This window comes from Erythrolamprus reginae, chromosome 8, assembly GCF_031021105.1.
Source record: "Erythrolamprus reginae isolate rEryReg1 chromosome 8, rEryReg1.hap1, whole genome shotgun sequence".
NCBI lineage: Eukaryota > Metazoa > Chordata > Lepidosauria > Squamata > Dipsadidae > Erythrolamprus > Erythrolamprus reginae.
Genome location: NC_091957.1, coordinates 11,243,356 through 11,270,768, shown reverse-complemented (window position 1 = coordinate 11,270,768; position 27,413 = coordinate 11,243,356). Strand labels below are relative to the sequence as shown.

General features: G+C 43.8%; 1 protein-coding gene across 1 annotated transcript in view; it reads left to right on the top strand.

The window, feature by feature from the left end:
- Positions 1-27,413, top strand: part of STRBP (spermatid perinuclear RNA binding protein) — a 104,279-nt gene that overhangs the window by 48,554 nt on the left and 28,312 nt on the right. The window contains 6 exon segments of the mRNA XM_070758858.1: positions 3,748-3,927; positions 7,563-7,783; positions 18,529-18,694; positions 19,955-20,099; positions 23,043-23,083; positions 27,018-27,044. Coding sequence (XP_070614959.1) covers positions 3,925-3,927; positions 7,563-7,783; positions 18,529-18,694; positions 19,955-20,099; positions 23,043-23,083; positions 27,018-27,044 — 603 coding nt within the window. The 5' untranslated portion in view covers positions 3,748-3,924.

Genomic DNA, 27,413 nt, shown 5'->3' with positions numbered 1-27,413 from the left:
CCTTCCTTTGGCAGCGACTGTCCTTTTCCTCCTCTTCTTCCTCCTCCTCCCACCCAAATTCTGAACTTTTATTTCTTTCCTAATGGGTTTGCACACGTTAGAAACATTGAAACATAGAAGTCTAACGGCAGAAAAAGACCTCATGGTCCATCTAGTCTGCCCTTATACTATTTTCTGTATTTTAACTTAGGATGGATATATGTTTATCCCAGGCATGTTTAAATTCACTTACTGTGGATTTATCTACCACGTCTGCTGGAAGTTTGTTCCAAGGATCTACTACTCTTTCAGTAAAATAATATTTTCTCATGTTGCTTTTGATCTTTCCCCCAACTAACTTCAGATTGTGTCCCCTTGTTCTTGTGTTCACTTTCCTATTAAAAACACTTCCCTCCTGGACCTTATTTAACCCTTTAACATATTTAAATGTTTCCATCATGTCCCCCCTTTTCCTTCTGTCCTCCAGACTATACAGATGGAGTTCATGAAGTCTTTCCTGATACGTTTTATGCTTAAGACCTTTATTTGCTTTTACATTGATTCCTATGGGAAAAATTGTTTCTACTTAAGAACCTGGTGACGGAACAAATTAATTTCTTAAGTAGAGGTACCACTGTATTTATATGGGGTAGACAAAACAGTTCATGAAATTTTACTTAAAGAGTAGTAGATGCTTGGAACAAACTTCTAGGAGACGTGGTTGGTAAATCCACAGTAACTGAACTGCCTGGGATAAGCATATATTCATCCTAAAATAAAATACAGGAAATAGCATAAGGGCAGAGTAGATGGACCAGGAGGTCTTTTTCTGCCTTCAGTTTTCCATGTTTCTGTGAGGGTGGAAGTTTGTTCTCTGAGCTTTGTGGGTTGGTTTCCAAACATTTTCTAACCATTTTAGGTAACATCTTTGTTAGAGTTTAGGGGAAGTAAGGTGTGCGACCATCATAAGAGCTTTACTCGACACACCCACACCTCGCCTCCCCTAAACCAGACAAGGAATAACGGATGGAAACTAACCAAAGAGAGATTCGACCTGGAAATAAGGAGGAATTTTCTGACAGAGTGATCAACCAATGGAACAGAAGTTGCCTGTGGAGGTTGTGAGAGCTCCAACACTTGGGAGTTTCAAGAGGAAATTGCACCGCCATTTGTCGGAAATGGTGTAGGGACTCCTGCGTGAGCAGCGGGGTTGGACTAGATGACCTATAAGGTCCCTTTCAACTCTGATATTCTGCATTCCATAGTGCAGTGATGGCACATGGAGCCATAATAATAATAATGATAATAATAATAATAATAATAATAATTATTATTATTATTATTATTATTATTATTATTATTATTACTGTATTATTTATTAGACTTGTATGCCGCCCCTCTCCGAAGGCTCGGGGCGGCTCACAACAGCAATAAAACAGTATACTACAAATCTAGTAGTTAAAACTATGACTAAAAATCTGCTATCTTAAAAAAAACAATCAATACTATACAATCACAACCAGTTCGAATCTCCGGGGGGGAGTTGATTCCAGAGGGCTGGGGCCACCACAGAGAAGGTTTTTCCCCTAGGTCCCGCCAGACAACATTGTTTAGTCAACGGGACCCGGAGAAGGCCAACTCTGTGGGACCTAATCGGCAGCTGGGATTCATGCGGCAGAAGGTGGTCCCGTAGGTATTCTGGTCCGATGCCATGTAGGGCCTTATAGGTCATCACCAACACTTTGAATTGTGTCTGGAAGTTAATCGGCAATCATATCTGCTGGCACGCGAGCTTTTACCCTAACTCAGCTCCAACGTACATGTACGTGCCAGCCTTCTGATTTTCAGCTCACCCGGAGACTCTGGGAGGGCATTCTCGGCTTCCAGAGAGTCTTTGATGAGATGGGGGAGGGCAATTTTGTCCCTGGAACCTGGGAAGTGCGGAAAACGGGCCTACTAGACCCACCAGAGTTTGGGAAATGGGCTTTTTCAGGCCTCCAGAGGTTCCAATGGAGCATCTGGGCCACGTAGTTGTGCCTCTGTTTGTAGTCTGTCTGTGTGATTTTCTTGTAGCTGCTGAGGATGGGATCAATTGTTTCATCAGCTTCCTTGCAAAGTCTGCATTTTGGATCTATTATTATTATTAGATTACTATTATTGTTATTGTTATTATTGTTATTATTGTTATGGTTATGGCTATGGCTATGGTTATGCTTTGTTGTTGTTGTTGTTGTTGTTGTTGTTATTATTATTATTATTATTATTATTATTATTATGTCAATACAACACAGCAAACGAGATCACTATGCTGGATTTCGTATTTCATCACCAGTCGGGCACTTCCCAAGCACCTAGGACTGCGTGATGTAGCGGCAAATTATGTCTGCCGATCCCAGTAAAGCGGCCTTTTGCAATTGACAGATGGAGATTTTGTCAATTCCGATGGTTTTCAAATGTCCGCTGAGATCCTTTGGCACTGCGCCCAGCGTGCCAAGTACCACTGGGACCACTTTCATGGGCTTATGCCAGAGTCGTTGCAGCTCGATTTTTAGATCTTCGTATTTCACTAATTTCTCTAGCTGCTTCTCCTCAATTCTGCTGTCTCCTGGGATTGCGATGTCGATGATCCATACTTTCTTTTTCTCCACGATCACAATGTCTGGTGTGTTATGCTTCAGAATTCGATCAGTCTGAAGTCGGAAGTCCCACAGTAGTTTTGCTTGCTCATTTTTGACCACTTTTTTGGGCTTATGATCCCACCAGTTCTTTGCCACTGGTAAATGGTAGTTCTGGCACAAGTTCCAGTGGATCATCTGTGCCACAGCATCATGTCTATGCTTGTAGTCAGTCTGTGCGATCTTTTTGCATCAGCTGAGTATGTGATCGATTGTTTCATCGATGATCCATGCTTTCTTTTACTCCACAATCAGGATGTATTATTATTATTATTATTATTATTATTATTATTATTACTACTACTACTACTACTATTACTATCATTATTATTATTATTAATTATTATTATTATGCGTTCCTGGTGGGTTGACCCTCAAAATTGGCCAAGGGTCTGTAAGATGGACCTTAAATGTTTCTTCTTTATGCAACGTGATTTTAGATGGACGGGTGTGGAGGGAGAAGAAGAACCCGATGAAAGTTTCAAAGGAGCTGGAAGTTAGATTAGATTTATTGGATTTATATGCCGCCCCTCTCCGCAAACTCGGGGCGGCTCACAACAATAATAAAAAACAGTACATAATAACAAATCCAATGCCCACCAATCTAATTACAATTTAAAATTAGTAATGTCATAAAACAATCCCAATATATATAAAAAACAGACACACAGTCAATCAATCAACAAAACAACATGGGCAAGGGGGAGATGTTTTAGTTCCCCCATGCCTGATGGCAGAGGTGGGTCTTAAGGAGTTTACGAAAGGCAGGGAGGGTGGGGGCAATCCTAATCTCAGGGGGGAGCTGGTTCCAGAGGGTCGGGGCCCCCACAGAGAAGGCTCTTCCCCTGGATCCCGCCAGACGACATTGTTCAGTCGACGGGACCCGAAGAAGGCCGACTCTGTGGGACCTAACCGGTTGCTGGGATTCGTGCGGCAGGAGGTGGGGCTGAAGAGCTACCCCTTTGGGGGACAATTTCTGCCTCCCGCCGAAAATACACACCTTCCATTTCCTGCAGCCATTTCCCATGGAAACGGGTTTCCGATTTCCATCTGAATTTTTTTCCCCTGTTTCTCTCTCTCCGGGGCTTTGCAGGTGCCTGGTGGAACCTGACTCCAGGAACGCCACACCTGGGTGACCTTTCTGAGCTGGGGAAAGACTTGAGAGGCTTATGTGGAGCTGCTGGTCGAAGTCTCAGTGCCTAGCCAAGATACCCAGGAGGAGGGAGAAGGAGAAAGGCGAGGAGCACCGGAGGTGAAGTCTGCTGTAGCCATGGTAGGTCCTGCTGGCTGGTCACCTGGGGAGAATCTGGGCAGTGATGGGCTGCTGGCTCCATGGGGGTGGGGTGGGGGGGACAGGGATGCAGCGGGGGTAGTAGGTTTATGCACTATTTATTGAATACTTAATAGTTTTTTTTATTGTCCTTCCTTCTTTATTCCCTTAGATATATCTTTCTATGAGTATATCCTCTATAACAGTGGTTCTCAACCTGGGGGTCGGGACCTCTTTGGGGGTCGAATGACCGTTTCACAGGGGTTGCCTAAGACAAATTTCCCATGGCGTTATGAACTAAAGCTTTTATTCTGGCCCTTGGAACATATTTTTACAATCCGACCAATCAGACGTTTACAAGGGGGGGGGTCCCTCTGATCTTCCTGCCAATCAGCTTAAAGCTCTTTTGGGAGAATGGATGCTAGACTTATGGTTGGGGGTCACCACAACACGAGGAACTGTATTAAGGGGTCGTGGCATTAGAAAGGTTGAGAACCACTGCTCTATAACCTTCATTATATATTTACTATATGTATACCCACTCTAACCCTCATTGTGTAATGGACAAAATCAATCAATCAATCAATCAATCAATCAATAAAATAAGTGTGATCCTTAATTACTTTTCAAATAGGAAATCATCAAGTAGTATGTTTTTACCCATAAACGCTTTAATCGTTTTAATCATTATCTAGAACTGAACATTTATAGCAATGAAAGAAAATTGAGCTACTTGCCTAATCTGTTATCCTACTAAACCTTGTGGGCTCAGTACAAAACCTTAAAATGTTCCTGTGCTCCTCAACAAATAATGCTGTCTATCGTTGGTCCTTTTTGTGGCTATTCAAATAATGGGATTTAATCAACTGAAAAAGAGTCGAAGCACCTATTGGGAAACTTATATTGGTTGGTAAGTGTTGTGCCGGGCCCTTGGCAATTAGCCCCCAGTGAGTTTGGAATGAATTTCAAACACACACAGTCACAGAGAAATTAAAGCAAGTTTATAATAAATAAAAGAACAGATAAGACAGTTGTAGTCCCTTAGTATGATCCTTAATTACTTTTCAAATAGGAAATCATCAAGTAGTGTTTTTACCCATAAACGCTTTAACCATTTTAATCGTTATCTAGAACGTTTATGGTGATTAAAGAAAATCGAGCTACAGTGTTCCCTCGATTTCCGTGGGGGATGCGTTCCGAGACCGCCCGCGAAAGTCGAATTTCCGCGAAGTAGAGATGCGGAAGTAAATACACCATTTTTGGCTGTGGACAGTATCACAAGCCATCCCTTAACACTTTAAGCCCCTAAATTACCATTCCCCATCCCCTTAACAACCATTTACTCACCATTATTACTGGTACTCACCATTGAATAAGACACTTAGTGATCCTGATATTTATAAACATAATTATTTATTAACAATAATTATTTTTTTTGTTATTTATTTGCAAAAATTATTAGTTTGGCGATGACATATGACGTCATTGGGTGGGAAAAACCGTGGTATAGAAAAAAACTCACGAAGTATTTTTCAATTAATATTTTTTTAAAACCGTGGTATAGGCTATTCGTGAAGTTTGAACCCGCGAAAATCGAGGGAACACTGTACTTGCCTAATCTTTTATCATACGGATAAAAGATCAGTATGATAAAAGTTCAGTACAAAACCTTAAAATGTGACTGTGCTCCTCAACAAATAATGCTGTTTATCATTTGTCCTTTTTTTGTGGCTATTCAAATAATGGGATTTAATCAACCGAAAAAGAATCCAAGCACCTATTTGACAACTTACCTTGATGTATATACAGTATAGGAAAACTTAACATAAAATAGTTTTATGAAAATATAGACCAGGCTAGAAATTTGTATTTTTTCTTTATTGTTCTATGTTAGGATACCCTTCATTATGCACTATAGATGTTTATGTTTCGTTTGTTTTCTTTTTGTTTGTTGTTTCTATTTCTATTCTTTTTTTTAATGTATATAATTAATAAAGATTTTTTTTATTTAAAAAAAAACTTATCTTGGTTGGTAAGCCACTCCCACCCAGTCACATGATTGTCAAGCCACTCCCAGCTGGTCACATGGCCAACGAGCCACTCCTACCCGATCACATGACCATCAAGCCACACCCACACAATAAGCCATGGCCACAGTGTGGCTGTGAAAATTTTTGGCAGCCCTCCACTGGCCCAGGGTGGGGGAGAAAAACCATCAGCCTGGAGCACGGAGGATCTCCTTTGCTGCCTACTTAACCAGCTAGCCTCGGGCTTGCAAAACAGGACTGTGTCGTTAAGGCTCTTAAGCTATGGAGGAAAAAAAAAGAAACCGACCTTGATTTATAGCAGGGACGCCCGCAGTAGGAAACCCCCAGTGTGGAGGCTGCCGTGGCATGAATTATTAAGCGCCAGAGCAAAAGATGGGCATAAATAACCTTGCCTAATAAAAGTGACATTTGCGAGTTGTAACCTTGAACTCGGGAGGTCCACGGGGAGGGGTTGTCTTTTTCCCTGGAGATTCTCCAGGGCTGTGATGGCTGTAATTTTCCCTCCCTCCCCCTCCCCATTTTCCCTGCCAGATGGCAGCGATATGGCATTTAAAAAACACCCTTCTCACTGCAATGAGATGGAGAGAGAGAGATGGTAGAAAGATAGATAGAAAGATAGAAAGATAAGAGTTAGATGGATGGATAGATAGATAGATAGATAGATAGATAGATAGATAGATAGATAAGAGGTAGGTTGGTAGGTAGATGGGTAGGTAGGTAGGTAGGTAGATAGATAGATAGATAGATAGATAGATAGATAGGAGATAGATGGATAGATAATAGGTAGGTAGGTAGGTAGATAGGAGATAGATGAATAGATAATAGGTAGGTAGGTAGATAGATAGGAAATAGATGGATAGATAGTAGGTAGGTAGGTACGTAGGTAGATAGATAGATAGATAGATAGATAGAAGATAGATGGATAGATAATGGGTAGGTGGATGGATGGAGGGAGGAAGGAAGGGAGGGATGGATAGATAGATAGGGGACAGGTAGATGATAGAAATGAAGCAAGGAATGTAGAAAGGAAAGAATAAGAAAGAAAAGAGATGGATGGATGAATAATAATAGGTAGCTAGCTAGCTAGCTAGATGATAGATAAAATAGATGATAGATAGATAGATTATAGATAGGGAAAAAAAGCAAGAGAAAGAAAGAAAGAAAAGTGATGGATGGATGGATAAATAATAGCTAGCTAGCTAGGATAGATAGATAGACAGACAGACAGACAGAGAGACAGACAGATAGATAGATGATAGATAGAAATAAAAGCAAGAGAAAGAAAGAAAGAAAAGTGATGGATGGATAAATGATAGCTAGCTAGGATGGATAGATAGATAGATAGATAGATAGATAGATAGATAGATAGATAGATAGATAGATAGGATAAGAAAATGATAGATGAGAGAGAGAAAGTGAGTTATGGCTTTGAAAGCACCATTGATTCGGTTGGAAAAACTCTGGTTTTTCCTGATATTATCCCTTGGGAGTTGGGAGAAAAAAGGATCGCCTACGAGTTCTAGTCCTCCGAAGCCTAGTTTGGGATAGAGGTGGTCCTCATCTTACAACAGTTCCCTTAAACCCCCACAGAGATCAATCCGATCGTTTGCTAACGATGACCGGCACGTGATGATGAAACATTCAACGATTTATCCGTCTCCAGAGGAACTCGAAGCCGTCCAGAACATGGTCTCCACCGTCGAATGTGCCCTTAAGCAGGTCTCCGATTGGATGGATGAGACGAACAAGTCTTCTCAGATGGAGGGCGGCTCAGAGGACAAAGAGGAAGCGGCTGATAGCCGGAATAGCAAGTGAGTGGACGAAACATGGGTCTGACCCATTTTATATTTTAGCCTAAAATTCTTGAGATATGTACCATCTAGTACTGGGTGGAAATTTCATTCCATAGACACATCAGTTGGGGGGATCTACTTGGTCTTGGAAGGTTCGTTGGTATGACATGGATGGATGGATGGATGAATGGATGATGGATGGATGGATGGATGGATGGATGGATGATGGATGGATAGAGAGAGAAAGATAGAGGGAGGGAGGAAGAGAAAGACAGATAGATCATAAATGGATGGATGGATGGATAGATAGATAGATGATACAGGGTGCGTTCCAAAAGTAATGCAATTTTTAAAAAACTAATTTATTGAACAGATTTGCACAAACACTTAAAATTCTTCGAAGTATTGTCCTTGGGCCTCTACACATTTTTTCCATTTTCCATTCTCTGCAATGACTGGAAGGCGTCTTCGGGGATCTCTCGCAAGGTCTTTGTCACAGCTGATTGGATCTCTTCTATGGATGAAAAACGGGTTCCTTTCAGGGCTGGGAACAAAAAGAAGTCTGCTGGGTTGACGATAGGACTATGGGGGGGTGGGGTGGGGGTCAGCGTTGGTGTTTGGCCAGGAACTAGCCGACTCGTAACGCGTTGTGGCAAGGCATATTTTTCGTCCATAGAAGAGATCCAATCAGCCGTGACGAAGACCTTGCGAGAGATCCCTGAAGACTCCTTCCAGGGCACGTACCGGTTATGGCAGAGTCGTTGGAAAAAATGTATAGAGACCCAAGGACAGTACTTTGAAGACTTTTAAGTGTTTGTGCAAATCTGTGTAATAAATTACTTTTTAAAAAAATAATTGCATTACTTTTGGAACGCACCCTGTAGATTGATAGATGATAGATAAGAGGGATGGATAGATAGATAGATGACAGAGATGGATGGATGGATGATAGGTAGATAGGCAGATAGGCAGGTGGAGAGACAGAAATAAATTGCAGTAGCACTTATACACCGCTTCATAGTGCATTTACACCCTTTGTCCCCAACAATCTGAGCCCTCATTTTACCGATCTCAGAAGGATGGAAGTGTGTCGATAGATGATGGATAGATGGTAGATCATCATTACATGGAGACATTATCTTCCTAGCAGAAGACAAGGTTTCCCTCTTCTTCTCTGTGGCCAGGAAAGAACCAAGGTTGCGCTTGGTTGAGTAACATGCTTATCTTGTAGCTCCTTCTTCAGTCTTTTTTCCCCACTCTCTCCAAATTTTATTGATCTTTTTTTATTGATTACATTTCTTAAGTGCTTAATAAACATCGTGTTGACCGGGTATTTCATTTTCTTAACCATTCTGATTACATTCTTAATCTCCACTTAATCTCCCCCTTTTTTCTAACTTCTGTTAAAATTTAGGTTCCATCTTTGATAGTATTTGGTTCCTGTTTAATTTTCAAGGTCAATCTATCCAAAGGCCAAACAGCCGGTTTGGCCAGAACCGAAAATGTGAGCGTGCGCTGGTGAAGCCTTCTGCTCATGCGCACGGATTTTATAAACAGGGAATTATATAGGACGTGATAGCGCCAAGGCAGGTGGTCAGCCAAGCCATTGGTCGTAACCAGGCGAGGGTTCCACTTACCGTCCGTTGCCGGTATGTCATCTGGGATTGTTGTGGGTGCGCACACGCCCAGTGGGTGCGCAGACGCCCATTGGTGAGAGATTTTGCTTCTGCATTGGTGAGAGATTTTGCTTCTGCGCATGCGCAGCAAGTGAAATCTCGCGTGAGGATACTCTTGTGCGCAAGATTTTGCTGATTTTCTGCACATGCGCAGAAGCGAAATCTCGCATGTGCACGCGGTGGGCACATGGAGATGCGTATGCATCGCCATTTCCGCCACCGGGACGCCGATGCCAGGTGTACTGGCTGCAAGCCACTACTGGTCGCAACTATTGGTCCACCTGAACTGGACCTATCCAGCAGCAGCCCACCTCTGCCTTGCCCAGCACCCACAAGTCCATCACATGGTCCAATCAATGCATAGACACAACTGGAGATGTTTCCTAACCACTCCCCTCCAGGTGCAGGGCAAGACAGCCTTGACTCTTAGAGAAAATAATGTTATTATGACTATATATCACCCAAGCTCCTCCTGTTCTTCTCCAGTTAAGAACGTAACACACAGTTTGGACGAACTTAATTTAATCAATAAACCACTACTAATGACTGGCTTAGTAGTGGAGACACACACACACGCACACAAATCTAAAAGCAATCTTTTCTTGCAAACAAACTCGGCTGCTAATCAATCGTCATTAGCAGCTGGCATAAGTTCAGCAAAGTCTTAAGTCAGAACAATGCAATTATTTCTCGTTATCTGAAGAAGTTTCAAAGGCTTGGCAAAATGCCTAGAAGTCTTTCTCGATAAGCAAGCCGAAGCAGGAAAGCAGAGTAGAGATTTTCTTAGGCACGAGGCACCCACGACGGATATACAAGTCTATGGAGATGGGCGGCATACAAATCTAAAAAAAACAACAAATAAATAAATATACAATTCTAAAACGTTTCCTGCGGCCTTTCAGGTGCCTCTGCTGTCCTTAACTAGACTACTAGGGGAGTGGCCAATTAGCCCCAGTCTTACTCCCGAGGAGACCTCCTCTGGAGTAACCATTCCTGTCTCTTGGCAGCTCTGCGCACTCTTGCATCAAGAAGAGGGGAAGCCTCTTCCTCATCACTGCTCTGAGGGGCTGGAGGTTCCGAAGTCCTCACCAGCCTCCTCACTGTCCGACTCGGGTGCTAACTGCACAGGAAACTGGCACATCACCAAGTCGGTCTTCCCTGGAACGGCATACGCTATCAGCTGCACCAGCCGTTGGGGGGCCACAACATCTCCCCCCCAGTTTCCGAAAGTAGTGTCAGGCCTGAAGGCCGAAAACAAACAATGGCAAACAAAATTTGGATTGTAGATGAGTAGAATTACAATGAGACTAAAGGATAGACAGGACTTTTATATTAATGGGTTTTTAATCGTTTTTTAGTATTGGATTATTATTGTACGCTGTTTTATGATTGCTGTTAGCCGCCCTGAATCTTTGGAGAGGGGCGGCATATAAATCCAATAAATAAATAAACTCTGAGTGTTACAAAGTTTGGATGAAGTGTTTTAAATGGATAGAAAGTGAGTTTTTTTATGGTCGGTATTAAGATAAAAATAGCAAGAAGAGAAGAGATAAGAAATAAATTAACCCAGGTGATGAAATTAGAACTTATAAAGGTTTTTAGTTAATACTATTATTAAAGTGTATACCAAAATAAAGAATAACAACAACAAATGTGTTTAAGACAATTTAAAAACAGGAAATAAGACAAGGGAATAGATTAAAAATATTATATTGATAGTCTGCCAAATAAAATTTTCTTTTTCTTTGAAGTAGAAATCACTCAAGAAAAGGCCAAGAAAGAGAGGGAGGAAATTTTTTGAAGAAGTTCAAAGGAGGAGAGGCGAGAGGAGGAAGGAAGGTTGGAGAGACGGGAAGGAAGGTAGATGGGAGAGTATATGAGGGGAGTGAGGAAATGAGATTTGAATACAGACCATTGATTTGGACCATTGACCATTGAAAAAGGTGTAAATAGGGAAATCAGGGAATTATCAGGGAAATCTGCAGTTTGGGAAATATCAGGGAATTACCAGGGAATTTGTGAAAAAAACAGAATAAATCAGGGGGGAAAAACATTTTAAAATGTTTAAAAGCCAGGGAAAAATCATGTTAAAAAACCCCCAAAAAACGGATCACGCTACCTGGCAGAGTCAAGCAAAAATGAGCCTAACTGTGGCAACAACTTGCTTCCTCAGCTACCGATATTTCTCCACGGCTTAGCTGTTTAGTATGAACGTCATCTATGACCGCGCTTTAACTAGATTGCAAGTTACAGGGAAATGTCAGGGAAATATCAGGGGATTTCAAAATCCTCGGAGTCCTCGGAGAGGGGCGGCATACAAATCTAATAATCTAATAAATTTCTTCTTCTTCTTCTTCTTCTTCTTCTTCTTCTTCTTCTTCTTCTTCTTCTTCTTCTTATTATTATTATTATTATTATTATTATTATTATTATTCTAATAAAATGCATTCCCCCCCCCCTGGACACCCTGATTCTGTGCCCCCCAGTGGCCCACCAATTGTCCATGGGGATCTTGAGCAGAAAGAGAAGGCAAAACTCCCCCTTTCCTTTGACCCCCAATAGATGGTACCCAAGGGAATCCTGCCTCCCTCAACCAACATAGAGGTCGACAATGCAAGGCCTTGCCATGAGGGTCATTGCTTCATGGACTCCAAGGACATGAGACGTTTGCCAGCTGCACCTTGTGCAGCTGTCAGCTGAGGAGTCTCCGGGTTAAATAAGGCGAGACCGGCTGGCGAGGGAGACGATTTAGAGAGGGCCGCTGAACAGCATTTGGTGCTCAGTTCCACGTCGGTGGAGTTCAAGATGTAACCTGACTTGGCTATGGGAGGCCTCTGCTAGATGAAGAGACGTAGGAGAGCTTAAAATCTCCGCCCGGATTAGCTAGGACGCGTTGTCCTACCAGGGTGGAAGCCACCTGTGGACCTAGAACAGCGATGATTAACCATTTTTACCTCAAGTGCCAAAGGCACGCGTGCACTATAGCGTGTGTGGGTGTGCCCACACCCATAATGCAATGCCTCTCATGTGCCACACCCCCATGTGCACATGACCCCCTACAAAAAGATATTGACAAAATTGAACGGGTCCAAAGAGGGGCTACAAGAATGGTGGAAGGTCTTAAGCATAAAACGTATCAGGAAAGACTTAATGAACCCCATCTGTATAGTCTGGAGGACAGAAGGAAAAGGGGGGACAAGATCGAAACATTTAAATATGTTAAAGGGTTAAATAAGGTCCAAGAGGGAAGTGTTTTTAATAGGAAAGTGAACACAAGAACAAGGGGACACAATCTGAAGTTAGTTGGGGGAAAGATCAAAAGCAACGTGAGAAAATATTATTTTACTGAAAGAGTAGTAGATCCTTGGAACAAACTTCCAGCAGACGTGGTAGATAAATCCACAGTAATTGAATTTAAACATGCCTGGGATAAACATATATCCATCCTAAGATAAAATGCAGAAAATAGTATAAGGGCAGACTAGATGGACCATGAGGGCTTTTTCTGCTGTCAGATTTCTATGTTTCTACTGCCTCACCTACTCTGTGCATGCGTGCATGACCCCTATTCTCCCCCGCGCATGGAGGCACAACCCTACTGCACATTTTGGGCCTAGCAGGCCTCCCTGAAGCCTCCAAAGGCCTGAAACGGCCTATTTTCAGGCTTCCAGTAGGCCTGTTTTTTGGGGTGAGGTATAATTTTTAATTTATTTTTCTGCGCCTTCAAATAAAACATACGTGAATAAAAACACAATATCAATACCTAACCTTATACATGTAGATTTTCAGGCGTGCGGTGAGATTTGGCTGCTGCGCATGTGCAAAATCTGGTTCAAAATCTCGCTGGTTCAAAAACGTGCGCAAGTGAGATTTTGGTGATTTTCATGGTTTTTTTAAAAAACAGTGAAAATCACTGGAATCTCGCCAGTTGCGCCCATGAATGGCTGGCGGTCAGCTGGAGCTCCATTTTTCCTACCGGAACGGCGTTCCTCCCACCCGCCCCTTTTCCACTAAGTAGAAAGCTTAGTATTCTCAGCCTGGTCATGTTGGAAAACAGCCAGAGCAGCTGTTCCACTTTGTTAAATTTTTGCTTGCTATTGTTGGTTTTTACTTGCTTTTTTTTTTTTGTAATAAAGCCCCCAGACCACACATTTAGGCTTTGAGGCTGGACTCACAAAGAAATTGTCTGGAGATAGAAAGTCAATGGCGCAAAACAGACAAGCTATGCTTAGGATAAGATGGATTTTGCGGATGGCTCTCCGAGGAGTCCCAGAGCACCAATTGACTGACTTCTTTCCACTCCCGACCTCACCACTCCCCCGTTTGGGTTGTAATTAACGGCGCTGAGGTCACGCCCCCTTTGAAGTGCCCGCAGGGCATTTGCCCAGGGAAATCCTGCACAATCTGCAGTCGTATCGATAACCTGCGGTTGCAGCAATGCCGTTTCTGGATCTCTCGTTGCACAGGCGCAATCGCTTGCCCCGGGGTCGTCCTCTTACGTTCCTGGAGGTAACTTACTTTGAAAGTTAATGCGAATTAAATTAAGCTTCATTCCGCATGCGCGGAAGCATAGATATTGCCAAAAAAATCTGCAAAATCTCATGTGCCGGAGCGTTCTTGCGCCAGATTTCACTTCCTGCACATGCGCAAAAACCGAATCTCGCACCAGAGTGTTTGCGTGTGCACACTAGATGCGCACGCCCCTGCGCCAGTCACCAGGAGCACACTGGTAGCGCCAGTCACCAGGAGCACACTGGTAGCGCCAGTCACCTGGAGCACACTGGTAGCTCCAGTCACCGGGAGCACACTGGTAGCGCCAGTCACTGGGAGCACACTGGTAGCTCCAGTCACCGGGAGCACATTGGTAGCGCCAGTCACCAGGAGCACACTGGTAGCGCCAGTCACTGGGAGCACACTGGTAGCGCCAGTCACCGGGAGCACACTGGTAGCGCCAGTCACCGGGAGCACACTGGTAGCGCCAGCAACAGGCAGCTCTTCCCTGGTTATTACCAATAAAGCCCTACATGGCTTAGGCCCAGATTATTATTTTCTGCCCCATGTATCCCAGTGGTCTTTCAGATCCCATAGAGTTGGCCTTCTCCAAATCCCGCCAACCAAGCAGCGTCATCTGGCGGGGCCTAAGGGAAGGGCCTTCTCTGTGGTGGCTCTGGCCCTTTGGAACCATCTCCCTCCCGGAGATTCACACCACTCCCACTCTCCTGGCTTTTGGAAAGGTTTTAAAAACACACCTTTGCCGGCAAGCCTGGGGCCGTTGAGCACTGGTGGTGTCACAATGATGTCATGGACCCAGTAAAGGTTCATGGATGCCGCCATCTTTTTTTTTTTTTTTTAAGAATTTTGAAACCCCCCCCCCCCCCCCGAATTTATTTATTTTTTCTTCTAAGCATGCGGAGAAGCCGAGTTTCTGGCATTGTGCATGCAGTCACCATCTTGTTTTTGACTTTATTATTATTATTGTTGTTGTTGTTATTATTATTTATTCAGTCAGTCAGTCAGTCAGTCAGTTTTTATGCCGCCCTTCTCCTTAGACTCAGGGCGGCTTACAACATGTTAGAAATAGCACTTTTGAACAGAGCCAGCCTATTGCCCCCACAATCCGGGTCCTCATTTTACCCACCTCGGAAGGATGGAAGGCTGAGTCGACATTATTATTATTATTATTATTGGATTTTTTTGTACTGTGCTTTCAGTCATCATCCCAAAATGAACAGGTTGACTATAGAGAAGCACGCACGAAAGTTCAATTGTTGTTGTTGTTGTTGTTGTTGTTGTTGTTATTATTATTATTATTATTATTATTATTATTATTATTATTATTATGTCAATACCACTCAGCAAACGAGATCACTATGCTGGATTTCGTATTTCATCACCAGTCGGGCACTTCCCAAGCACCTAGGACTGCGTGATGTAGCGGCGAATTATGTTTGCCGATCCCAGTAAAGTGGCCTTTTGCAATTGACAGATGGAGATTTTGTCAATTCCGATGGTTTTCAAATGTCCGCTGAGATCCTTTGGCACTGCGCCCAGCGTGCGAAGTACCACTGGGATCACTTTCATGGGCTTATGCCAGAGTCGTTGCAGCTCGATTTTTAGATCTTCGTATTTCACTAATTTCTCTAGCTGCTTCTCCTCAATTCTGTTGTCCCCTGGGATTGCGATGTCGATGATCCATACTTTCTTTCTTTTTGTCCACAATCAGGATGTCTGGTTATTATTGTTATTGTTATTATTATTATTATTTATTAGATTTGTATGCCGTCACTCTCCGGAGACTCGGAGCGGCTCACAACATCAGAACACAGTAGTTAAAAAAACAATTAAAAACCCTTAATATAAAACATCTCAGACAAACCATGCATAAAACGGAGCGGCCCGGGGGAATCAATTTCCCCATGGCTGACGGCAGAGATGGGTTTTCAGGAGTTTGTGAAAGGCCAGGAGGGTGGGGGCAGTCCTGATGTCTGGGGGGAGTTGATTCCAGAGGGTCGGGGCCGCCACAGAGAAGGCTCTTCCCCTGGGTCCTGCCAGACGACATCGTTTCGTCGACGGGACCCAGAGAAGGCCAACTCTGTGGGACCTAATCGGTCGCTGGGATTCGTGCGGCAGAACGCGGTCCCGGAGATATTCAATGGCACTGGTGCTTTATATTCTGCCTCTTGCCCCTAATTTTATTTTATTTTCCCCGATGCCAGCCTTCTTTCTATCCATTCCCCACATTTAAGAAAAAGAAAGAGAGAGAGAGAGAGAACACTTAAAATCTCCTGCAATGAGTCCACGTCCCTCCCCTCCTTTGCAAGCTTTCCTTGCCACCAGGAAGACGACATATCCCAGAGAAAAAGACATATCCCAGTTTTTCTGGAGCAGAAAAAGGACAGCGACTGGAAGAAGGATGGTGCGGAGCCTTTAATGCAAAATTTATTAGCGGTTGCACCAAAAAAAAAAGGTGACGTGGCAGGTTATGTGGCCCAGCTGTGCCGCGTCCTTACATCAACGTAGGGATTTTCAGAGGCAGCAGCTGTTTGGTTGAAGAGGCTACTCCATGTAAGAGCTTCTGTCGGCTTCCATTTGTCCTTCAGCTGCTCGTGGTGTGTATGCGTATGTGTGTACACACTGAGCTGAGATGCCGGCCTAGCCTATCCCAGCCACCCGTTGTCAACTGAGCTATTGACACAATGGTCTTGGTGCGAGTTGTGTTACAACGCTGGAAGCCAAAGCAGCTGCTCTAATGAGTTAACAGCCTGTCGTTCACATTTCATTCAGCCCGCACGGAAGCCTTGCGCATCCCTTGTCAAACATTCTGGGTTTAAGAGAGCCAAGCAGGTTGGTGCAAAATCCAGTGGTACCTCTACCTAAGAACGCCTCTATTTACGAACCTTTCTAGATAAGAACCGGGTGTTCAAGATTTTTTTTGCCTCTTCTTTTTAAAAAAATTTTTTTTTTTATTATTATGATACAAAGATTTTAAAAAAAGAGCAAGTATATATTGTTTTACATCTTATATCATCTTATATCGTTTCAGAACATGGTCATAATTGTATAGTTTTTGTGCTTAACTTCTAAATGTTTTGTACAAATATTTCATATCATTTCAAAGCGTGATCGTCATTATGTCCTTGTTGAACTTAAATTCTAAACTTCCTATACCAATACTTTATACAATACTGCCCTTAATTACCCCACTCCCCCCCTTTGAACTGTTTTGTAACAGTTCCAATTTTCTTTTAAGTATTAATATGCAGCATATGGCGGCCGCGGTTATTAAAGCTTTGTTCTGTCATACAATCTATCTAAAATCAGTTTGGATTAATCACTCTACTAAACAAATAATTCCCTCAACACTGTCAGACTTTCTACTAAATCTGCACTTCTATTCTACTAGTTTTTCTCATCATTCCTATCACCCATTTCCTCCCATGTTGACTGTATGACTGTAACTTGTTGTGTATATCCTAAGATTTTTATTAATATTGCTTCTTCATTGCTTATTTGACCCCTATGACAATCATTAAGTGTTGTACCAAATGATTCTTGACAAATGTATATTTTATTTTATGTACGTTGAGAGCATATGCACCAAGACATTCCTTGTGTGTCCAATCACACATGGCCAATAAAAAATTCTATTCTATTCTATTCTATTCTATTCTATTAATATCAAATCGTCTGATGATTTCCAGAACATATTGTTTATTCACTACCATTGTTGTTATTATGTATATTCTTATTTTAGTTTTGATTTTTTATCTTTCTTCCTTGTTTCTACCCAATCATAAAATTTATTCCAAATTTCATAATATTTTGAGTCTTGTTTGTTTTTGAGTTTTTGGGTTAGTCTGTCCATTTCTGCACAATCATATTTTTTTAATCATTTCTCTTTCTGATAGTGTTTCTTCTTTTTTCCAGTTTTGTGCTAATGTAATTCTTGTTGCCGTAATCATGCCTCTTCTTAAGAACCATTTTCTACTTAAGAACACAAGCCCGGAAAAATTTCCCAGAAAATTTGAGAACGGCACGAAGGCCGGGCCAGTTTCCTGCCATTCCCCCTGGGTTTCTCTCTCTGGCGCAATGTACGGGAGGCAGCCTCGCACCGTGTGTATGGGAGGCACGTACTCCTCGTCGCCGCTTCAGAGTCCCTCCTCTTTTTTTTTTAAGCCTTAAAGTTTTGGATTTTTTTTTATTCCCCTCCCCTCACCTTCTTCCTTCAGCAGCGACTGTCCTCCTCCTCCTCCTCCCACCCAAATTCTGAGCTTTTATTTCTTTCCTAATGGGTTTGCACGCATTATTTGCTTTTACATTGATTCCTATGGGAAAAATTGCTTCTACTTACAAATTTTTCTACTTAAGAACCTGGTCGCGGAACATATTAACTTCTTAAGTAGAGGTACCACTCTACCTATATAGACCTATAAAGACCTATATTTAGGAAGAGAAATAACTCGATGAAAATATGTAAACTGGAATATCACATCATGTCCATGTCTTTTTGTTTTTTATGTTTGTTTTTAATTGTATTATAAATAAAATATTTAATTTTTTTTACAAATGACATTTCCTCCTCCGCAGGGAGCAAGGTGGCCGGGTCTTATGTGGCGTGATGAGGATTGGTTTGGTGGCCAAAGGCTTGTTGATAAAGGACGATATGGACCTGGAACTGGTCCTCATGTGCAAAGAAAAACCCACAGAAACCCTCTTATCCCTCGTCAAAGACAATCTACCTGTCCAAATCCAGGTGAGCCAAATTCGAGAAGCTCATATTTATAATTAATCCAACAGGTCCGCGATGGTAAACTTATGGAACATGTGCTACAGGCAGGGGTGGGCAGCAGGCAGGAAGGGATGATACGCAGTTCCACCTGCGGAAATGAAGATGCGTGCGCAGCTCCAGCTGATCGGCGGCTGTCACTTCCTGGATTACTGGTCTCGGATCGGCTCTCTTTTTTTCCCCCTGCCGCTGCGTCTGTGCTCCTTGCTTTTTTCCTCTTTCCTCCTTCCTGCCCTTGGACGAGCTTCCCTCTCTCCTGCCCAGCTCCCCTCCAGCCTCACGCGGCCACCTCCCACCTGAGCTGCAAGCAGAAGGTGTGGGTGGAAGCGGCACTGGCAGCATTTAGGCTTCTGGCAGCACCTGTTTGCCTAGCTACCCAGCCTGAGACGGGGGGGGGGGGGGGACGGGACCCAGGAAGGAGAGCGCGGGAAACGCGAAGCAAATTGTCAACCCAACGAGCAACACTGGTCAGGTTGCAAGTCGAGGACTTATCAGTTCACTTGAACGATGATTATCATCCAAGCCACTCCCGCCTGTTCACATGACCAGCAAGCCACTCCTACCCAGTGACATGACTGTTGGTATGTCTCGGTATAGCTAGGCTATGAGACCTTCTACATACACCGAGCAGAGATTTAAGAAGAGTGTGGATGTGTGTGTGTTATAGCCAATAATGATACAGACTTAGTTATGCTGATTAAGTACTATTTACATATAAACATAAAACAGAAACAATCCATAAACTGCACATAGCAAGCACTAAGTAATACAAGATAACTTGCATATAACAAGCACTAAGCAATAAATACACACTCCCCTCTCAAGGTAAAGACAAAAGGAGAGGGGCGGCATACAAATCTAATAAATAAAAGTGAATGAGCAATACAGCACGATTGTAGGAGAGAGTACTGGCGCCCTCTTATGGCGAACCAGCCAAAACTCTTAAAGTGACATTACAACTTAAATACAAGAAACTACAATAGGCAGTTTAACACGGCAATCCCAAACAACCATGTACCATGTACTAACAGTGATCATTAAGCCACACCCATAAAATAAGCCACACCCATAAGGGCATAAGGTTAAACTAGATGGATCACGAGGTCTTTTTCTGCCATCAATCATCTGTGTTTCTATGAAAGCGAAGACCAGCATTTCTCAGCTGGGCTCCCAGTTCTTCTCCCCGCCCTGCGCCTTGACGGAGCCTGTTTTTCTGGATCGTTTCAGAAACTCACTGAAGAGAAGTACCACATAGAACACCACCCCAGCGAAGCGGCCATCGTCATCCGTAGCACAACGGGGCTCCCGCTAACCCTCAAGGTGACCCTCACCTCTCCGCTAATCCGGGATGAAGCCGAGAAGAAAGATGGAGGTAAAGAGAGACGTCGGAAGGGAAGGGGCTGGTCTTGGATGCAATGGGGTCTCACTTGCTGAACTGCCCTGGATCTGGATGACCTTACTCATCCTTGCAAAAAGCCGGGGTGGCGCAGTGGTTAGAGTGCAGCACTACAGGCTATTTCAGCTAACTGCCAACTGTAGATAAACAGTTCAAATCTCACCACCAGCTCAAGGTTGACTCAGCCTTCCATCCTTCCGAGGTGGGTCAAATGAGGACCCAGATTGTGGGGGCAATAGCCTAGCTCTGTTAAAAATTGCTATTGCTAACATGTTGTAAGCCGCCCTGAGTCTAAGGAGAAGGGCGGCATACAAATTGAATAAGTAAATAAATAAAATAAATGCTGGTTCTGTAAGCCGCTTAGAGAGGGCTGCAAAAGCGCTACGAAGCAGTACATAAGTCTAAATGCTATTGCTATTACTTGGTGGTAGACGCAGAGTAGAGCTGGTCTTCCTGTAGGACATCAAACCTAGAGGAGTCTACGGTCACCAAATAGCCTAGCACTTATATACCGCTTCACAGTGCTTTAAAACTCCCTCCAAGCGGTTTAGAGAGTCAGCCTCTCGCCCCCAACAATCTGGGTTCCTCACTTTGCCCACTTCGGAAGGATGGAAGGCTGAGCCAACCTTAAGACAGTGAGGGTCGAACTGCTGGCAGTGAGCAGAATTAGCTTGCAATACTGCATTCAAGGGAGGGAGGGAGGGAGGAAGGAAGGGCAGTAGCATTTAGACTTATATACCGCTTCATAGTGCTTTGACAGCCCTCTAAGCGGTTTACAGAGTCAGCCTCTAGCCACCAACAATCTTGAGTCCTCATTTGACCCACCTCGGAAGGACAGAAGGCTGAGTCAACCTGGAGCCGGTCAGGATCGAACTCCTGGCAGTGAGCAGAATGGAAGGAAGGTAGGAAGGAAGGAAAAAAGGAAAGAAGGAAGGTAGGAAGGAAAAAAGGAAGGAAGGAAGGACGGAAAAAAGGAAAGAAGGAAGGAAGGAAGGAAAAAAGGAAGGAAGGGCAGTAACAGAGATGGAGGGCAGAGAGGGAGGGAGGGAGGGCAATAGTACTTAGACATATTACTTCACAGTGCTTTACAGCTTTTTCTAAGTGGTTTACCGAGCCAGCCTATTTCCCTCAACAATCTGGGTCCCCATTTTACGTACCTTGTGGGTAGGCGGAAGGTTGAGTCAACCTTGAAAGCCAGTCAGGATCGAACTACCGAATTGCTGGCAGTCGGCAGAATTAGCCTGCAATACTGCATTCTAACCACTGCCACCAAAGATACTACTTGGATTTCTAGAGAGATAGAAACTTATAGTTTCCTATGAAACCCCTCTGACTGGCAAGATTTGACCTGGCCCGGTTTTGCAGCCAGTTTCTGTAGTGAGCTGGCCGTAGACTATAGAAAGTTTTCTTTCCACAATCTGGAAACGGATGATCTGCTGGTCGAAAGCCCAAGGCGTCGGGATTCGATGGGTTTTGGTGCCCCTCCAGTTCTGGATGCATTCAGATGTCTGGATTTGGGGCTAAGCATGAGGAGAAAATTTGCAACCTGACATTAAAAATCCTCTGGAGCAGTGTTTCCCAACCTTGGCCACTTGAAGATATCTGGACTTCAACTCCCAGAATTCCCCAGCCAGCATTTGCTGGCTGGGGAATTCTGGGAGTTGAAGTCCAAATATCTTCAAGTGGCCAAGGTTGGGAAACACTGCTCTGGAGGTTGTGATGTCTCCTTTCACTGGATGTGGTTTGAAGGTGGAAAAAGCAGTTTCTTGGTTCCTTTCTAATAAAATGGTTCTAGAGACAGTTCTAACATACCGCATTGTCAGTTTGCTTCCTCCATAACGCAAAAATCCAAAGGGGAAAAAAAAACCCAAAACAAGATGGCGGCCCCATGACAGTGCGGGAAACTTGGCTTCTGCACATGCTCAGAAGAAAAAAAATTAAAAATACAAAAAAAAGATGGTGGCACCCACAGCCTGGAACCGACCGATCCAGGTTGCTGATGTCATTGTGACATTACCAGCAGGTCGCTACCAGCGTGCACAAACCCGTCCGAATTAGAGAATCCCACTCCCAATCCAGTCATATTTCAGTTAATACCAAAGGAAGAGAAAGGTTTCTAAAGTTAGTCGCTATTTTCATAATTTTATAATCTTTTGAGGAGGTCCTTTGAGTAGGATTATGTCCCACAGGGTGTCCAGCAAACCTGGAAAACAGGGAAATCAGGGAGTTATCAGGGAAATCGGTGGTTCGGGAAATGTTAGGGAATTATCAGGGAATTCATGAAAAAAACCAGAATAAATCAGGGGGGCAAAAACAAATTGTATTAAAATGTTTAAAAGTCAGGGAAAAATCATGTAAAAAACCCGCAACGGATCGCGCTGCCTGGCAGAGTCAAGCAAAAATGAGCATAACTGGCAACAACTTGCTTCCTCAGCTACCGATATTTCTCCACGGCTTAGCCGTTTGGTATGACATGATCTAACCCTATAAAACCACACATACACTCAGTCATTCTTAGTCCCAGGCCTGGCGGAAAAACCAGGTCTTAACGGCTTTCTGGAAGACCGGTAGGGTGAGGATAGTAAGGATCTCTGTAGGCAGTTGATTCCAAAGGGTCGGAGCCGCCACAGAGAAGGCCATTCTCCGCTGCCCCCCCAGCCAACGTTGTTTGGCAGACGGGACCTGGAGAAGGCTAGCCCTTTGGGCCCTTATTGGCCATTGAGAGGAATTAAGCCCAGGATGGTTTTTATCCATCAATAAATGAAAAGGGTGGCTTTGTTAATTGATGGGTTTCCATCCTTGTCTCATATTCCTCTTCCTGCCTTCTCTTGCCTCCTCCAAGTAGTTGACCCATTTGAAACTTCTGTGGGGTCGTGTGAGATCACTCGTCCCCCTTTCCCTGTACAGTGGTACCTCGAGATACGAGTTTAATTCGTTCCGGACCTGGGCTCTTAAGTCGAGCAGCTCTTATCTCGAACGACTTTTCCCCATAGGAATTAATGTAAATAATTTTAATTGGTTCCAGCCCTCAAAAAACTCACAAAGTTAGTCTAAATTATGCAGAAAGACATGTTTTTAATGAAGAAATGTACATGTACATATAAATGAATAATGAAGTTTCTTTCACTTAACTTGTAAACTTTCTTAAACTTTTAAATTTACATATGTTCAACTTCTCTGCCACCCAATCCTGTAGGACAGAGGTCCCCAACCCTTTTTGCACCAGGGACCGGCTTTAAGCGATCAAGAGAGGAATGGGTGAATGGATGGACGGAGGGTGGGAAGGAAGGAAGGAAAGAGGGAAGGGACAGGAACAGAGGAAGGAAGCAAGGAAACTTATGAAAGGGGAGAGTAAGAGAGGAATGAGTGAAGGGAGGGAGGGAGGGAAGAAGGTGGGAAGGAGAAAGAAAAGAAGAAATAGAGGAAGGGAAGGTAAAAGAGAGAAAGAAAAAGAGCAAGAAAGAAAGAAAGAAAGAAAGAAAGGGGGAAGGGACAGGAACAGAGGAAGGAAGCAAGGAAACTTATGAAAGGGGAGAGTAAGAGAGGAATGAGTGAAGGGAGGGAGGGAGGGAAGAAGGTGGGAAGGAGAAAGAAAAGAAGAAATAGAGGAAGGGAAGGTAAAAGAGAGAAAGAAAAAGAGCAAGAAAGAAAGAAAGAAAGGGGGAAGGGACAGGAACAGAGGAAGGAAGCAAGGAAACTTATGAAAGGGGAGAGTAAGAGAGGAATGAGTGAAGGGAGGGAGGGAGGGAAGAAGGTGGGAAGGAGAAAGAAAAGAAGAAATAGAGGAAGGGAAGGTAAAAGAGAGAAAGAAAAAGAGCAAGAAAGAAAGCTGCAAGCACCCCCCCGAGCCCCCCAGGCCGGCTGCAACCTTTTAAAACACGCGCGCCGCTTCGCAGCTGTCTCCTGAAGCCGAACGCGGAAGTTAGCGTTTGGTTTCAGGAGACAGCTCCTTGGCGCTTGTATCTCGAATTTGGGCTTGTAAGTAGAACAAAAATATCTCTCCCCTCCCAGCTCTTATCTCGAGTTGCTCTTAAGTAGAGCAGCTCTTATGTCGGGGTTCCACTGTAGTTGATCATCCCCTTTCTGAGTTTACTCCATCAAGCCAGCCTCGTTGTAGATCATATGTCCTTGATGTTGGATCTATTGTCTGTTTGATGCAGACCAACCAGGAGTTCTGACAATTTTGGTTGGATGGGCTCAAATGGATTCCAAAAGGAGTCCAGAACAAGTTTGAGAGCTATTAATTAATTAATTGGATTTCTAGGTCACCCTTCTCCGTAGACACAGGGCAGCTTACAACACAAGAGTGAACACAAAAAAATGTTCCATGCCCTAGCCACGAACAGCGTTTTTTATTTTTTGTGATTGTTGCTGTTGTTCTAGACACAAACCTAGGCCTTGTACAAATTCTATTGTTTGAAGGAACAATTTGGATTTTCCAACAGACACACACACACCAATGCCACCAACTGAATCATTTCAGTAGCCAAACTTGGAACACCCAGGGTTCGGTTGGCACTCTTCCCAAAGCTGTGCCATGCAGACAAAAGAAGGATTCAACACGCTATTGTTTCTTTAATTAAAAACAAAACAAAAGGCGTTTTCTATTATGAGTCCATTTATTAATTTGTGTCCATTTGCTGGCAGTTTGTCGGTGTAGTAGTAAAAATGTCTTTATTGACGTTCGGTCATCTGGATGAATGACTCCTCTGTTCATCTATTGTTTTTTCTCCATTGTCCTCGGATGGCAGGATGAATCTCACTTTCCATGTCTTGTACCAGCTTCTGGGAGCAATAAATGACAGCCCCTCCCCGCCAACTCCCTCCCCCATCGGATTTGCGTTCTGGTTTCAGGGATCTCAGCTTGGCCTGACCCAACCTTCAGATTTATTTATTTATTTATTCATTTATTTATTCATTCATTCATTCAATTTTTATGCCGCCCTTCTCCTTAGACTCAGGGCGGCTTACAACATGTTAGCAATAGCACTTCTTAACAGAGCCAGCATATTGCCCCCACAATCTGGTTCCTCATTTTAACCACCTCGGAAGGATGGAAGGCTGAGTCAACCTTGAGCCGGTGATGAGATTTGAACCGCTGACCTTTAGATCTACAGTCAGCTTCAGTGGCCTGCAGTACAGCACTCTACCTGCTGCGCCACCCTGGCTCTTATTTTTTCGATTCCACTTCCGAATAACTGAGGCCGTTGAATGTTCTGTCGGGCTCTCTGGTAGAATCCTCCCGAAAATTCACAGGTACAAATTTCAGACACACACACGTTTGAAAATTCAAAACAATGTTCTTTTTAACGAAAATTCACTTAAACTAAGCCCTCTTTTGGTATAGCAAAAAGCACTTGTCTCCAAACAAACTGGTAATTGGTACAAGTCCCTTATCAGTTCTGAGATACTTAGTTTGCAGCTGTGAGGCAATTTACAGTCCTTCTTCTTTCACAAAGTGAAACACCCTTTGCTCTGCTTTAGTTTCAAAGCGGGCGGAAAAAGCAACACACCAAGGTCGAAGTCAGCAAGGCAGGCACGAAACACAAGGATCAGATAATCCTCCACAATGGCCAAACCCACAGGCTGCTATTTATAGCAGCCTCACTAATTACCACAGCCCCACCCAACCACAGATGACCTCATTTTCTTTGATAATATTCTCTCAGTTGTTGCTGCCTATGCATCGCTCTCCGCATGCATGGCTGTATCATTAACTCTTGTTCTGAATCCAAGGAGGAGAGAGAGAATTGATCTCCTTTTGAGCTGTCTGCCACACTCTCCTCCTCCCTGTCACTCATGTCTTCATGGTCAGAGGAGCCTTCATCATCAGATTCCACCGGGAGCAAAACAGGCCTACGGCATGTGGATGTCTCCCACACATCCACAGTCCTTGGGGCAGGAGCTGGGCCAGAGCTAACCACAACATTGAAGATGTTGATTTGCTATCATTATGGGCTCTCCTCAGAGGTGGGTTCCTCCTTGTTTGGACCAGATCGGCCAAACAGCTAGCAGCCCGCTGGTGATGGGAATAATTTATTTATTTATTCGAATTTTTATGCTGCCCTTCTCCTTAGACTCAGGGCGGCTTACAACATGTTAGCAATAGCATTTTTTAAAAACAGAGCCATCCTATTGCCCCCACAATCCGTGTCCTCGTTTGACCCACCTCGGAAGGATGGAAGATTGAGTCAACCTTGAGCCGGGGATGAGATTTGAACCGCTGACCTACAGATCTAGCAGTCAGCTTCCGTGGCCTGCAGTACTGCACTCTACCTACTGCGCCACCTCGGCTCATTTAAATGATGTCACAGAGGCGGGGGTTCCTTGTCTCTGGCACTACCGGTGTGCTCCCAGAGACTGGCGCAGGAAAGTGCGTGTCCAGTGAGTGGGCACGCATACGTTGGTACGAGATTCGGGTTCTGCACATGCGCTGAAAGTGAAATCTCACGCCAAGGACACTCACGTGCGTGAGATTTCATTGATTTTCAGCGGTTTTTTTGCTTCACAGAAGCAAAAAAAGCAGAAAATTGGCAAAATCCCGCACACGCAAGCATCTTTGCGTGAGATTTCACTTCCAGCACATGCGCAGAAGCCAAATCTTATACGGACAGTGGTGTCACAGATACAGTTCAGGCGGTGGTGGTCCATGGGTGCCACCATCTTTATTTTTAGAATTTCCGGCGAATTTTTCCATCTTCGGATGTTTTTTCCTCTTCTTCTACTTCAAAAAAACCCACACCCGCTAATCCTGAGCTTTATTTCTTTGCCCGAAGCACAGCTGACCAACTCCTCAGCTGTGTTTCCGGCTGTCATCGGGCTAGTGAGCATGCGCAGAAGCAAAAATGCGAACCGGTGTTGAAGGTAAGTGGAACCCGCTCCTGGCTCTCCTAGAAACGTTGCCTCCTCACTCTGTCCTCAGTCCCAGTTGTTTTTATGGACTTCTCCAAGTCAGGAGAAGAAGAGGTGGGTTCTTCTGAGGAAAACCTGTGTTTCTGGATAAAAGTGAGCTGGCGTAAGTTGACGTGGACCAATGTTGAGCCAAGAAAGAAATCCAAGTGAGAAGAAGAAGGCCAATTAGAGGAAGGTCTCATTTTGACACAGATTCTACCTTACATCCCTTTGCCCCTTCTTTCTTCACCCCGGTCTCCTCTGTGGAGTAAATCATGACCTTTTGTATCTCCTCAACCTTACCTAGAACTTCCTTACTAACCTTTCACCACCATCGATGGACAGGCATGAACTGATGACCGTTTTCTACCCATGGTTTTCCCCAACTGGTCCCCTCAC